Raw genomic sequence first — 14,053 nt, 5'->3', positions numbered from 1 at the left:
CCAAAACCGCATATAAAAAGTGCAGCATTTCAGCTGCTCAGAACCTTTTTCAACCAATATCAACTTAATGTACATGAACAAAGCCCTTCACAGTTTAGACATAGTTTAAAATACTTCCTTTATTAAATAATTTAAAAAAAAATAAAACACAAAACGGGGCACTAGAAAAAACCTCCTTGTTATAGAGGTATATTGACCTTAGTCACGTAGTAAACGACTATAGCTGCTTACTTATTTTTTCACACCCTCATTAATGTTCAAGAGGGGCTGTAAATTTGTATAATAGTGCAGCAGCTGTCGTTATATCAAAAACCTTGGATATGGGTAAGAACAGATTTATATCTTACGCATTACTTCCCATATTTCGGGTCTTATGATAGAAATTAATCAAGACTTGAGATGAATGCTGTTATGGCAGCGATTAGTCTTGTTTTTTTCAATATCACAAGACAGGAAGGTTAGCGGATATTGGAGGTGTGTGCCTTTAGACTTGATGATGCGATTATATATTTCATAATTCAAGTGAATAAAGGCTCATCTCCTATTCATATCTTTTCAATTTTAATATCATAATCTCCAATTTTTTATATGTATTTTCTTTGTGTTTTTGGTTAAAATCTCAACGCGTTTCTCCGCTTATTGTAGCGGGTCATCAGGAGATTTTTCACTGAGATTATGGCTTTAGTTATAGATTAATGCCTGTTCCAGAGTTTTAATAGCTCTCTTTAAAGAGGACCATTTTCGCTCTGTCAGACATAGAGTAGGCAGTGCAGATGAATCAACTGAAATAAGAGATGAGTGGTTACTAATAGAAGGACACCTCTATTATAGAGGTAGTTTCTATATTTGTAAACGATATAGATCTGTCTCTTTTTCAGAGAATGCAGTATTGTAATAGACAATCTGCTCTTCTATATAGCACAGTGTTGCATCGTTCTGAGGTGATAGCCTTTAGTATAGGCTATCACTCCCTATACTGCAAGTCTGTGATCTATATATTTCCTATTATTCTTCATGTATCTATATATAGGGAAAGCAGCTTGTGGTAAGCACGCTGCGTCTCTATATAGTTTAGCCTATGTAGTGGTAGTCATAGCCCTGACCTACCATCCAGGCCAGAGGCGCTACCTCTCTTACTCTCTGTCAGAAACATGTACCAGCATTAGGCAGTGCTATGAAGGAAGAGATAATAGCCAACCTGCTTTAACCATAGATCTGGGAACACCTCTAATCGATACTCCTTATCTTTATATATATGGTTGCGGCTGACTAGTATCTAAACTATATAGGGACGCAGCGTGCTTACCACAAGCTGCTTTCCCTATATATAGATACATGAAGAATAATAGGAAATATATAGATCACAGACTTGCAGTATAGGGAGTGATAGCCTATACCAAAGACTATCACCTCATAACGATGCAATACTGTGCTATATAGAAGAGCAGATTGTCTATTACAATACTGCATTCTCTGAAAAAGAGACAGATCTATATCGTTTACAAATATAGAAACTACCTCTATAATAGAGGTGTCCTTCTATTAGTAACCACTCATCTCTTATTTCAGTTGATTCATCTGCACTGCCTACTCTGTCTGACAGAGCGAAAATGGTCCTCTTTAAAGAGAGCTATTAAAACTCTGGAACAGGCATTAATCTAGAACTAAAGCCATAATCCCAGTGAAAAATCTCCTGATGACCCGCTACAATAAGCGGAGAAACGCGTTGAGATTTTAACCAAAAACACAAAGAAAATACATATAAAAAATTGGAGATTATGATATTAAAATTGAAAAGATATGAATAGGAGATGAGCCTTTATTCACTTGAATTATGAAATATATAATCGCATCATCAAGTCTAAAGGCACACACCTCCAATATCCGCTAACCTTCCTGTCTTGTGATATTGAAAAAAACAAGACTAATCGCTGCCATAACAGCATTCATCTCAAGTCTTGATTAATTTCTATCATAAGACCCGAAATATGGGAAGTAATGCGTAAGATATAAATCTGTTCTTACCCATATCCAAGGTTTTTGATATAACGACAGCTGCTGCACTATTATACAAATTTACAGCCCCTCTTGAACATTAATGAGGGTGTGAAAAAATAAGTAAGCAGCTATAGTCGTTTACTACGTGACTAAGGTCAATATACCTCTATAACAAGGAGGTTTTTTGTAGTGCCCCGTTTTGTGTTTTATTTTTTTAAAAATTATTTAATAAAGGAAGTAGTTTAAACTATGTCTAAACTGTGAAGGGCTTTGATATATATTGAAAATTAGACTTTTTTCTGCCACTGTGAGCATAATGTACATGAACAGCTTTAGTGTATAATTGTATACGCTTCCATTTAGTGCATATGTGTATTGCTTATAAGTAGGTGTTACTTAGTATATGACATCTAAATCCATATTTAGGAAATAGTCTTTAAAATGGTTATTGGAAAGTACCATTAGATGAGGACAACTGTTTTTTGGTCTCTTATGGGTTGTTTTGCTTCCTGTTGATCAAACTGTATGATACTACAGATGCAGCAAAGCTTTTAAGTTGATTGTGGTAACTTGTCGCAAAAAGTTTTCAGAATAAGCTGCCTTGTGTGTACTTGAGGAATAACCCTCTTTCTGGCCATTATATGACTTGTATCTTGCATTGTACTCCATTTTTCCCTGCGTAGGGTGTATATCTGATTTATCATCCTCTCAGGACTAGTGGGAGCAGCTGCTGCTGTACTGTGTATGCTGTGTTCTATAGACTGTACAGATAACTACAGAGATCTTGCTGTCTGAATGCCAATTACACGCACAGACATGATCCCATGAGGAGGAAGTACAGAAAGATTTAGGCCTCATGTCCACTAGGAAATTCGGGCCTCGCGGATTCTCCATGCAGAATCCCGCAGCGGGTCCCTCCATTCCCGCAGACATGAGGCCTATAAATTGATAATACTCACCTGTCCGGAAGCTGCGGGTTCCCGTCCGTCGCGGCCGGATCTTCTTTCCTTCTGCCCGGCGGATGTGCTCGGCATGCCCGGCCGCGTACATGCGCCGTGCACTCCCTTTTTCTTTTTAATCCCTGCTTTCCCGGGGCAGAGTGGAAAGCTGCGGGTGTGCCGCAAATACGGACGGCTTCCATAGGCTTCAATGAAAGCCTGCGGGAGCCGTCCGTGCAGGAAACCCGCAGAAAATAAAGCATGCTGTGGGTGATTTCCCGCATGTGTGATCCGCACGGCAGGGGAAAATGACATCCGCAGGTATTTACTTACCTGCAGATGTCCAATGCATCTCTATGGGGCGCGGATCACGCATGTGGGACACCCGCGCGGATTTTGTAAATATAATTAGCCTGTGGACATGAGGCCTTAGGCTATGTTCACACCTGTTTTAGGAACCTCTGTTTGGAAGTTCTGTCACAGATCCAGCATAAAATGTTGGGGCGGGGGGGAGAAAGTCCTGCATGAAGGACATTTTTGTCTGGTAAAATTCCGGATAGCTAAATAGAAACGGAGTGGATCTATTATAGTTACTGAGGTCCATTCGTTGCTGTTCAGTTCAATCATAAGACAGATCTGTTCTGGCGGGGAATTCTCCTTTTCTGCTCCCACTAACGAGCAGGAAAACTGAAGCCCTGAATGTAGATGTCAACCTAGCCCTATTAACAACCGAAGATTTCACCATTAGCTCTACCTGCAATTCCCAGTGTGTGAGTGTCTATCCCAGTCCCTCCTCCCTGCATGCAGGTCAATGAGCAGGATGACTCATCTCCTGCTCTGCCATCCTAGCTTCCCCTTGTCAATCAAGAGGTACCAGACAGAAGACCACAAGATAGGAGGAAGGCAGGCAGCAGTTCACAGGGATATTTCAGCACATAAATGTCATCTTAGGTAAATAAACTACATGGCAGTTTTGCTAAGTATCACACTGGCTATCATATGAGCCAAAGTTAAGGTACCTGCACACGGGGCGACTGTTGCTCCTATACACAGGAGTGATAGTCATTCTGTGAATGCCTTCTGAGCAGCCAGACCCCCCCACCCCCATCTCTATTTACAGTAAACAGGCAGGTACTCTGAGGCTGGGTTCCCACGGAATGGAAATATTGTTGCTTGGCCGCACCGAAAAGCCGCAATATTTCTGCAGGAGAGCTGCAGCTTTAACCCCTTCATGACATGGCCTATTTTGGGTTTAAGGACGCAACAATTTTTGGCGGATTTTCTTCTCCGTTTATCAAAAGTCATAACTTTTTTATTTTTCCGTCGACGTGGCCGTATGAGGGCTTGTTTTCTGCGTGGTGAACTGTAGTTTTTATTGGTGCCACTTTTGGGTACATAGACTATATTGTAAAACTTTTTTTTTTTTTTTATGATAGCAGGGAGAGAAAACGCATCAATTCTGCCATAGATTTTTTTTTTTTTTTTTACACCGTTAATCATGCAGCATAAATGAGACATTCCATTTTTTCTGCGGACCGGTACGGTTACAACGATACCAAAATCTTACATTTTTTTTAGGTTTTCCCACTTTTCTGCAATAAAAAACCTTTTTTTTGGAAATCTTTTTTCTATTCTAAATTGCTGCATTCAAAGTCCTGTAACTTTTTTATTTTTTGATGTACGGCGCTCTATGAGGGCTTATTTTTTGCGAGACGAGCTGTAGTTTTTACTGGTACCATTTTGGGGTACATACGGCTTTTTTGATCACTTTTATTGCGTTTTTAGTGAGGCAAAATGCTAAAAATGAGCATTTTGCCTCAGTTTTTTAGCGTTTTTCTTAGCGTTTTTTTCCGTGCACAGTCAAAAGCATGTGCAACTTATTGTACGTGTCGTTACGGACGCGACAATACCAAATATGTGGGGTTTTATTTTTTTTTTTACCTTTTTTTTATGCTAATCTGAGAAAAAGCATAAAAAATGTTTTTTTTACTCTTTTTTTTACATTTTTTTAATTTATTTTTTTAATCCTTGTTTTTTTTTACACTGTTTGTGTCCCTCTGAGGGACTTTAACCACTGCCCTGATGATCGCTGTCATAAGACATGGCAGAGCTAACTGCTCTGCCATGCCTTATCACTTATACAGCGATCATAGGCATAGGCAATACAGGACGCCATGGTGACAGGCCGGGCTCTCGCGATGACATCGCGAGTTACAGCCAGAGACACAGAGGAAGCACGCTCCCTCTATGAACTCTTTCCCTGCTGCGATCTACTTAGATCGCGGCAGGGAAGGGGTTAACATCGGGGGGCGCATCTCCGATGCCCCCCGCTGTTGCAGCGGGACGCCGGATGTGACTGACAGCCGGCTCCCGCTGCGGGATAGCGCGGGATCATATGTGATCCCGCGCTATCTCCAGGACGTAAGTTTACGTCCTGTTGCGGGAAGTACCAGGCTGCCAGGACGTAAACTTACGCCCTGCAGTGGGAAGGGGTTAAAACCCCCCGCATTTCGCCGCATGTTTTGGAGCAGTTCAGCCGCCGGCATTCCGTTGCGGCTTTCTTTCCCCATAGAGAGGAGTGAGGCCGCAACGGGTAAAGAAAAAGAATTGACATGCTGCGGCTGTCAATTCCGCACCGCATCCCTATTTCTGCCCAGCTTTACCACAACGGATTGGCCACCCCGTGTGGACGAGATTTTTGCAAAATTTCGTCCACATGACTGGCTAGTCCCGGAATTAGAAGCCGCAGGTGGATTTGCCGCACTGAATTTCCACGGCAAAGCCATCCCTTGTGAACCCAGGCTAAGATTGAGCAAATGTTTACATGGGCCGAAAGAGTCGAAATGAGTGATTTTCTTCTCAGTGCCTTTCAGCAGCCGCATGTGCACGGTACAACCATCACCTGAATTTACTATTTCCAACAATTATTTGTGCGATAATCGCTCCGTGTAATGGCTACCTTTTTAGTGACACTAAGCCAGTAAAAAAATATTGTTCTCCTATCTCAACACAACAAAACCCAATGTAAAGAAATAAAAAATGTAAACAAACTGTGGCACAGAAAGATATAACACATGGAAAGTCATGTTAAACTATGATACCCCTGGAGGTGTAACAGGAAGGATTTGGTTCTTTTGTTAACTTTTTTACTATTTTTCATAAAAGTACCAACAACCTCTGGGACTGGAAGTGAAACCACGGGGATTGCAGTCTTTGACTATGAAAAACTTAAAGCTAAAACTGGTAAGAGGAATATGTATATATTCTACATCAATGTTTCCTTTCCCTTGATGTCTCTCCTAACATGTAGGCGTAGCTCTTTCATCTGGACTTTGTGCAATCAGGACAACCATTTTTGAATTGAACGCTCTTTTTCTTTTCAGCTACTGAAGAGAATAAAGTAGTGTATACGCTCTGTTCACATCTGCATCAGAGACTTCATGCAGATCCGGCACAAAATCCAGGACAATATAGTGCAGCGTGCTGTGCTATTTTGTTGGAAAATAGCCTTCAGATGAAACCTGACAGACTCTATTATACGAGGGGGTGCTGATAAGTCTTTGGCTTTACCCAGAAAGAAACGAGATAGGAAGATGAAACTTTACATTTATTCCACATACTCTCCACTGATGTCAGCACACTTCTTACATCGGTATTCCAAGTTCTGTAAGCCTTGCAAAAAGAAGGATTTCGGTTCTGCCTCAAACCAGTCATCCGTAGCAGCCATGGCACCAGAAATGGTGTGAAATTTGGTACACTTGAGGTGTTTCTTCAGGTTTGGAAACAGATGATAGTCAGAGGGAGCTAGATCTGGTGAATAAGGTGGGTGGTCAACCAGCTGGAAGCCTAGCTCCACCAGTTTTGCCATGGTCGCTTGTGCAGTGTGAGCGGAGGCGTTGTCTTGCAGGAACAAGATTCCTTTGGACAGCTTGCCGCGTCTTTTGGCCTTCAGAGCTGCCTTCAATTGGTCCAAAAGTTCAATGTAATACCTTGCATTGATGGTGGAACCATTTTGAAGGTAGTCCACTAGCAGCACGCCCTCCTTATCTCAGAACACAGATGCCATCACCTTAGTGGTTGATTTTTGCACCCTGAACTTCTTTGGACGAGGAGAACCACTGTGCCTCCACTCTTTTGACTGGTTTCAGGGTCATACAAATAAATCCAGGTCTCATCCATAGTGACCAGTCGATCCAGGAAGTTCTTGTCAGTCCGGAAACTCTTACAAATGCATGCTTTTCTGATATGTTGTCAAACATTTGGGGACCCACTTTGCAGATAGCTTCTTCATGTTCAAATGTTCATGGATAATGACACAAACACGTTCACCAGAAATCCCCATGATGTCTGCTATTCCTTTAGCTAAAATTTGCCGATTCTCCAGTGTGAGGTTGTGCAAAGCATCGACGATCTCCGGAACAACAACCTCTCTCGGTCGTCCAGGACGTTCCTCATCATTGGTGCTGAAGTGGCCCGTTTTAAATTTGGCAACCCAGTTCTTAACTGTAGAATATGAAGGACATTGATCCCCCAATGTCTGCGACATATCACCATGATTATCCTTCGCGGACTTTCCTTGCAGAAACAAGAATTTTATCCCTCCTCTGCTCTCATTTGCTGTGAATATCGCCTTAGACTCCGCCATTTTATTTTCCCGCGTGCCGAGATCACTGTTGCCATAAGCTACAAACACAAAATTTTGAAAACATATATTAGACACATAAGGCTTTCATGTGATGTAACATTCGTTACCATAGAAGCAAAAAAAGAACACAAAACCAAAGATTAGCAGCAGCCCCTCGTGTTAATGGAGTCCAAGCACAGTTCGTTTCCATCGTTTGATGACAGAGCAGGAAAATGGAATGGCTGAATGCAGATGTGAACACAGCCTTACATCGTGACATTCCAAATATGTGGGTGATGATGTAATACATTATCACTTCAGGTGTACAACATCCATATGTCTCAATATGGTATACGGAAAGGAGCTGTATGGATAGGACAAGCCCTTTAATCATTTCTGAAATATTTGAAGACTAGGGACTCATGACAATGATTAACAGATGAGGCAAAGTGGTTTACAAGCTCTTCATAACCAGAAGATGTATGTCTTAGGCTATATTCACATCTGTGTCAGAATCTATGTCTAAGGCCTCCAGTGCCAATGCATCCAAAGATCCCAGTCAACAAAATATAAAGTGCTGCGCTACTTCATCCAGGAAAATACTGAAGGGCATGACGAATGTTACTGCTCCTGCAGTATGATGTAATGCCATAGCGATCGGGCAGTCAGTCTATCAAGCCACCCCATGGGGATGACTTGATAGGCAGTATGCTAGCACAGCCCTGAGGCCTTTCAGAAGGACCCCGGCTGCCATAACACCTGCACGGCTCGCTGTGATCTCACCGCAGAGGGGCGTATGGGACCCCTGAACAATGTTCAGGGAATTTAACTGCCGCTGTCAGAACTGACAGCGAAATTTAAAGGGTTAATAGCGCCAATCAGCTGCGTGGCTCATCACAGCTGTTGCCGGCGGGTGTCGGCTGTAATAAACAGCCTGTACCCGTGCTGTATGAAGAGAGGTCACCCCGCTATTTCTCTTCATACATACCCTGACGCTGCAGGACGTAACTGTTAAAGATAAAAATCTTAGTTTCAAAATGACACCAGTACTGATAGAACAGGAGCTACAGCTGTCGGAAATTGAGCAAGCTCTATCCTGCGGAAGGAATAAAGCTCGTCCTAAACTGTAGAGGGGGGTAAATAAATGCTGGCAGCTGAAAATTGTAAAAAATAAGGAGAAAGCTTCTACTCATCCCAATTCCATGCTCATGCAGTACTAGTAGTCCCGTGGTCTCCTGCAAGCATCTGTTTTAGAGATGAGCTTTTAGAGCGAGTAGTGCCTTATGCGAGTACCTGCCTGCTCGTCTCAAAAGATTCGGGTGCCGGCGGGGGAGAGCGGTGAGTTGCGGGAGGGAGCGAGGGGGAGAGTAAGAGCGAGATCTCGTTCCTCCCCGCCCCCCCGCCGGCACCCAAATCTTTTGAGACGAGCGGGCAGGTACTCACATAAGGCACTACTCGCTCAAGTAGTTTACCTTAGCGAGTATGCTCGCTCATCTCTAATCTGTTTACAATTGCGTGCCCTAATATCATGTCCCTACTGCACCCAATAACTGGCCACACCACTCACAAGTCGTACACATTGCAGCTAGTGAGTACTACAATGGTCAGGTATTAATACAGAATGTCATCGCTTCAGCACTATAAACAGAGACCACCAAGAGACCCACGAACATTCCTGCATAGAGATTCTGATCTAGTATCCAATGGGATCCACCATGGACCGTCAGTATTGGAAAAATGTAATTGTATGCCTTCACCTTCTACCGGAACATACGTAAAGTTTTTGTGATATTTTTTTTCTTGTAGGAATTGCATCAAGAGCCATTAAGCCAACTCTAGGACTGATTGACCCAGAGCACACGTTATACATGCCAGAGAGAGTAGCTGCCAATAGTGGATTCGATGTATTATGGTGGGCATCTTTATATTTCTATTAAGGCCCAGTCACAAGGGCCTACTTCCCATTCTTGTGCTGTCCATGTATTTTACGAAGGAGAACACAGACCTATTGTAGCCAATTAGGCTACTCACATGGGCGTGTGAAAAAAATTGCAGCATGTATCATGGATGAGAATTGGATGTGTAATGCCCACTTCCCGAGGATGTTGGGCAGTGCATGGACGTGTCTGTGTTCTGTCCGATGCAAGTTGGATGCAAGAATCTTGGGCAGAACTCGCATATGCCTGTGTGACCCTTAGCTTTATTATAATGGTGTGATATAATGAACAGTAAAACATTTACTATCTTTAACAGCCACTCATTGGAATCTTATACTGCAATACCATATAATATGCGCAGCCCTCGTCCTACTAATCCAATCAACCGTCCAGCCTACCAAGGGAGTAACCCCATTAGTGACGTGTGGGCCAAACATGCATTGAGGATTGTTGCGAAGTACTTGAAACGGTGGGTTCACTTTTCCTAATGTTTACAAAAGCTTCTGTCTTTGCTTGACCTTCAGTTAAAGCAGAAATCATTGAATGTTAGGTCGCTTCCACGCGGTCGCCAGCGATATCGGTGCTACAAAATCGCTGCCATGTACACACGATTTTATAGCGTCAGTGTTGCTTCTTCCTTGGAAAAAATGTTGCATTGCGTCGCTGCTACCAGCGATTTTTTTTTTTTTGCATGTGATTTTGTAGCGAGAGAGTTAATAGGACTTTCTAATGTTAAAAAAAAAATCACATTGCATGAAAATCATAAATTTGTGCTATGCGATAAACAAGGAGGCTCCTTAGGGAAACATGAGCTACAAAAAAACTCTAATTGCGGCTGTATAGAGCATGCTGCGATTTTGTAGTCTCGCAATGCAGCCGGCTATAAAACTTCGCCGGTGTGGAAGAACCCAATAGAAAAGCATGGGTTCTGCATACATGTGATTTGTAGCGTTTACGCATCACTACAAAATCGTGCAAGAAAATCGCCATGTGGAAGCGGCCTTACCGGTATTATAGATGCCAGGAACTGATTTTTTTTAAAAGAGATTATTTTTATACAGTAAGATTCTAGTAACATACTTTACTGTTAACAGAGCTGTTAAAAATCCAGATGACCGTGAAGCTCGATTCTCTATGCATTTGGCAAGTTCATTTGCTGGAATAGGCTTTGGGAATGCGGGGGTACATCTCTGGTGAGTTCTAGTACACACATACAATATCCTGTCATTTTCTATACTTCCAATGAATCATCTAGTTATCAGTAATATCTAATATATTCAATATTCAACCGAGTAGGTCCAACCGCTGTGCATAGAAAATCAGTGTATGGGCCTCAGTTCTGAATCAGCGCTGCGTCCCCTTTATTTCCAGAACAGGTGGGGTCCCAGACCATTGTCGGATATATGATATACTATCACTTTATGATCTGGTCTAACCCCCTTTACCTCTAAGGCTGTATGAAGGGTTACTTGGAATGCTTTTATAATGAAAACAGAGCTCAAACAATTAATTTTAAAAACTATAATTTAAATTAATCAGCCCAAAATTATATTTTTATTTAGATTTAAAAAACACAACTAAACTATGGGTGCTCTGTAATCTGGCAAACTAAAGCTAACTTTACAGGGGTGATTATCGCCCAAGTAATCACTTGAAACAGCAATTTTCATCCCGTGTACATGCAGCCACTGACGGGACACTGGGCAATAAATCGCTCAGTAGTCGCTGGTTGCTTTGTTTCAGACTAGCGAGTGACTTCACACTCTCATTGTAAACAGGAGTCGCTCAAGCTATGAAGGGCTGCCTGTTTGCAGTGAATGGAGGTGGGCGGCCGGAAGAGATCTTCAGTGCGCTCCTCCTTAATTTACTGAACAACTCTCACGCCTATGTGAAAGCATGAAGCCATAGTCATTGGGATGGCTGTGGGGCGATCTTAATAAAAGTTCAATGTGATATCCATTTACTAAAGTGAAAGAGAAAGGTGCATTTCTATACTTGCACTCAATGACCAGAAGCGAGGATTGAAGGCGAGGGAAACCTTTTGGAGACAATTTTTTTTTTCACTTAAATGCCTGTATTTTGGGCCTATAATCAGTTTTGCAATGGGGCTTAATTAAACATTTTGTACATTTTCAAAATTGTTCAAATTCACAGAAATTTAAATGATAGTCATCCCGTGTAAATATGCAGCAACTGAATGAGAGTTCATACAGAAACTGAGTGACGTGCCGTTCAGTGTAAAGAGCAGTCGCTCACTTCTGAACAACTGTCTGTTTGAAGTGGGGGGAGGAGAGCACTCCCCAACTTGCTCTGCCGCCATGCCAGCAGTGCTTTCAGCGATGCCAGTGATACTCACTCCTGTGTGAATGGGGCATTACTTTTGACCGATAATCGTTCAGTGTAAATGCAAAAAAAAATCGCTCACTGTCCGTTCGCAGTTGGTTATCACTGACTTTCAGTCAGCATAAAAACTATTGCTGGCTTCTCGTTCCATGTAAACGCTCCCCACTCAGTACGTCACATAGAAGGTGAAGCGCTGAGCGAAAAGCCTACGATCCAGCGGCAAACTCTGCCTGTGTACACGCTCTGTGCGTATGCTAACGACCTTAGTGGTGAGCTCGGCGCTCTTGTAGTCATTTAGCCGTCTGTCGTCTCGTGTAAAAGGGCCATTTTCTTCTGCTCTTTTTCAGATAATTTATGACCACAAAAAAGTTTGTTTCTGATCATAAATTTGCTGATAAAACGTGCAGGAGAGGAGGGATCAGTCCAGCCTCACTGATGGATCACCTATTGAGACTTAGGGCTCAATGACATAGGCATTTTACCCGTCTATGTGCTGTGTGTCCTTGTTCCTGACTGATTAAATACAGACAGCATACAACTCATTAAAGAAAATTGGGGTGGTCACACAGAATGATGGTCTGTTAAAAAAAAAAAAAAACTACCATGTCCTATTTTAGTCCATAATCACAGACCAAAAACACCCATGAAAATCTATGGGAATGTAAAAAAAAACTCTGTGCAACAAATTACATCCATGTTTGCTGCGGTTCTCTTTGCATTTCACTTGATTTGCATTGGTTACTCGGGTCAAAAAAAGTGACGTCACTTGGGCCGCCTTACATTTTTTTTGCACGCATGAAAAACAGATGACACCTGGATGTAAGAAAGGCATATACACAGCAATCGCTATGAGCCAATTCTCCGTCCATGTAATAAATAAATTAAACTATATAAGCATCTGCTGCATGTACATCCCCACTGAATATGAAGTCGTCATCCCACCTGGAGTCACATGATTATATCTTATGTTTCCAGCCATGGGATGTCATACCCAATTGCAGGGCTGGTGAAGAAGTACAGAGCAAAGGATTACAAAGTGGATCATCCAATAGTGGTAAATATGTCTTCAGTGTTATGTCCTTCACTTCAATGGGACTGAGGATATTATGGGATGGCTCACTAGTATTGTACTGCCAGAAAAGTCCTTTATTCTTCCTTCAGACATAGGGGCAAATTTACTACGGAAATTCAAATTGCACCAGAAAACTGTGTTTACATGGTTTGTGTCACATTTATCATGTGTTTTTAGACACTTGTATGACTTTCAGGCAAAAGGAAGGACACCACAAGTGTGTTTGTGTGTGTGCGCGCGCAACCATCTTCTGGCAGAAAGCATGAAGATGAAGAGCAAAGGCAAAGAAAGATGTGCTGCACACCCAAATAGCAAAAAGGTATAGAAAACTTTATTAGGAATATACAAAAACACATAGGAAAAAACTATGTCAAAAAGGTTAAAAACTACGAAAGTAGCCCAAATCCCCCACACAATTTAAGGAGGGGAAACACAATAAATGAATGATCCACCTGGAAGGTAACAAAGATTCTAAAACCAACACTAATGTGATGATGATATCACCGACTCTCATGGTCAAGAATAACAGCTTAATGTCTTATAATGAGAATCGGCATTAAAGAAAGCATTATTAAGTAATGTGACATCCAAAAAGGCTCACAAAGGGGACGTTGCTAAAACTTACTGACAGGTCTCGAATAGTTAATAATAATAATAATAATAATAATAATCTTTATTTGTATAGCACCAACTTATTCCGCAGCGCTTTCAGGCATGGATAAATGCAAAACAATACAACAATTGCAACAATTACAATGCGAGATACATTGGGTTAGACACAAATAGGTTGGGGGTGGTACAGGAGGTGCAGGGGTGGGGAACACAGGCAATAGGAAATTTTATGTACAGATCATTTATATGAAGGCAAACAGGGTGGGGCACCATAGGGAGGGGCGAGGGACTAGGTCAGGAGATTTGGTATGCTTCCCTGAAGAGGTGCGTTTTTAAGGCACGTCTGAAATTTCGTGCATAGGGAATTGTCCGGATGCCTTGGGGTAGAGCATTCCAGAGGATGGGTGCTGCTCTAGTGAAGTCCTGTAGGCGAGCATGAGAGGTTCGTATTACAGGGGTGTTTAGTCTGAGGGTGTTAGCCGATCGGAGTGAGCGGGCTGGGTGGTGTTCTGACAGTAGGGAGGCGATG

At 42.1% G+C, this 14,053-nt stretch overlaps 1 protein-coding gene across 1 annotated transcript in view; it reads left to right on the top strand.

The window, feature by feature from the left end:
* ADHFE1 (alcohol dehydrogenase iron containing 1) overlaps positions 1-14,053 on the top strand; it is a 43,780-nt gene that overhangs the window by 15,195 nt on the left and 14,532 nt on the right. The window contains exons 8-12 of the mRNA XM_066578267.1: positions 6,102-6,179; positions 9,367-9,472; positions 9,814-9,966; positions 10,592-10,690; positions 12,816-12,894. Coding sequence (XP_066434364.1) covers positions 6,102-6,179; positions 9,367-9,472; positions 9,814-9,966; positions 10,592-10,690; positions 12,816-12,894 — 515 coding nt within the window. The remainder of the gene's footprint in view (positions 1-6,101; positions 6,180-9,366; positions 9,473-9,813; positions 9,967-10,591; positions 10,691-12,815; positions 12,895-14,053) is intronic.

Source organism: Eleutherodactylus coqui, chromosome 9, assembly GCF_035609145.1.
Source record: "Eleutherodactylus coqui strain aEleCoq1 chromosome 9, aEleCoq1.hap1, whole genome shotgun sequence".
Classification (NCBI taxonomy): domain Eukaryota; kingdom Metazoa; phylum Chordata; class Amphibia; order Anura; family Eleutherodactylidae; genus Eleutherodactylus; species Eleutherodactylus coqui.
The sequence above is the reverse complement of the archived record's forward strand: the minus strand, read 5'-3'. Positions and strand labels throughout refer to the sequence as shown.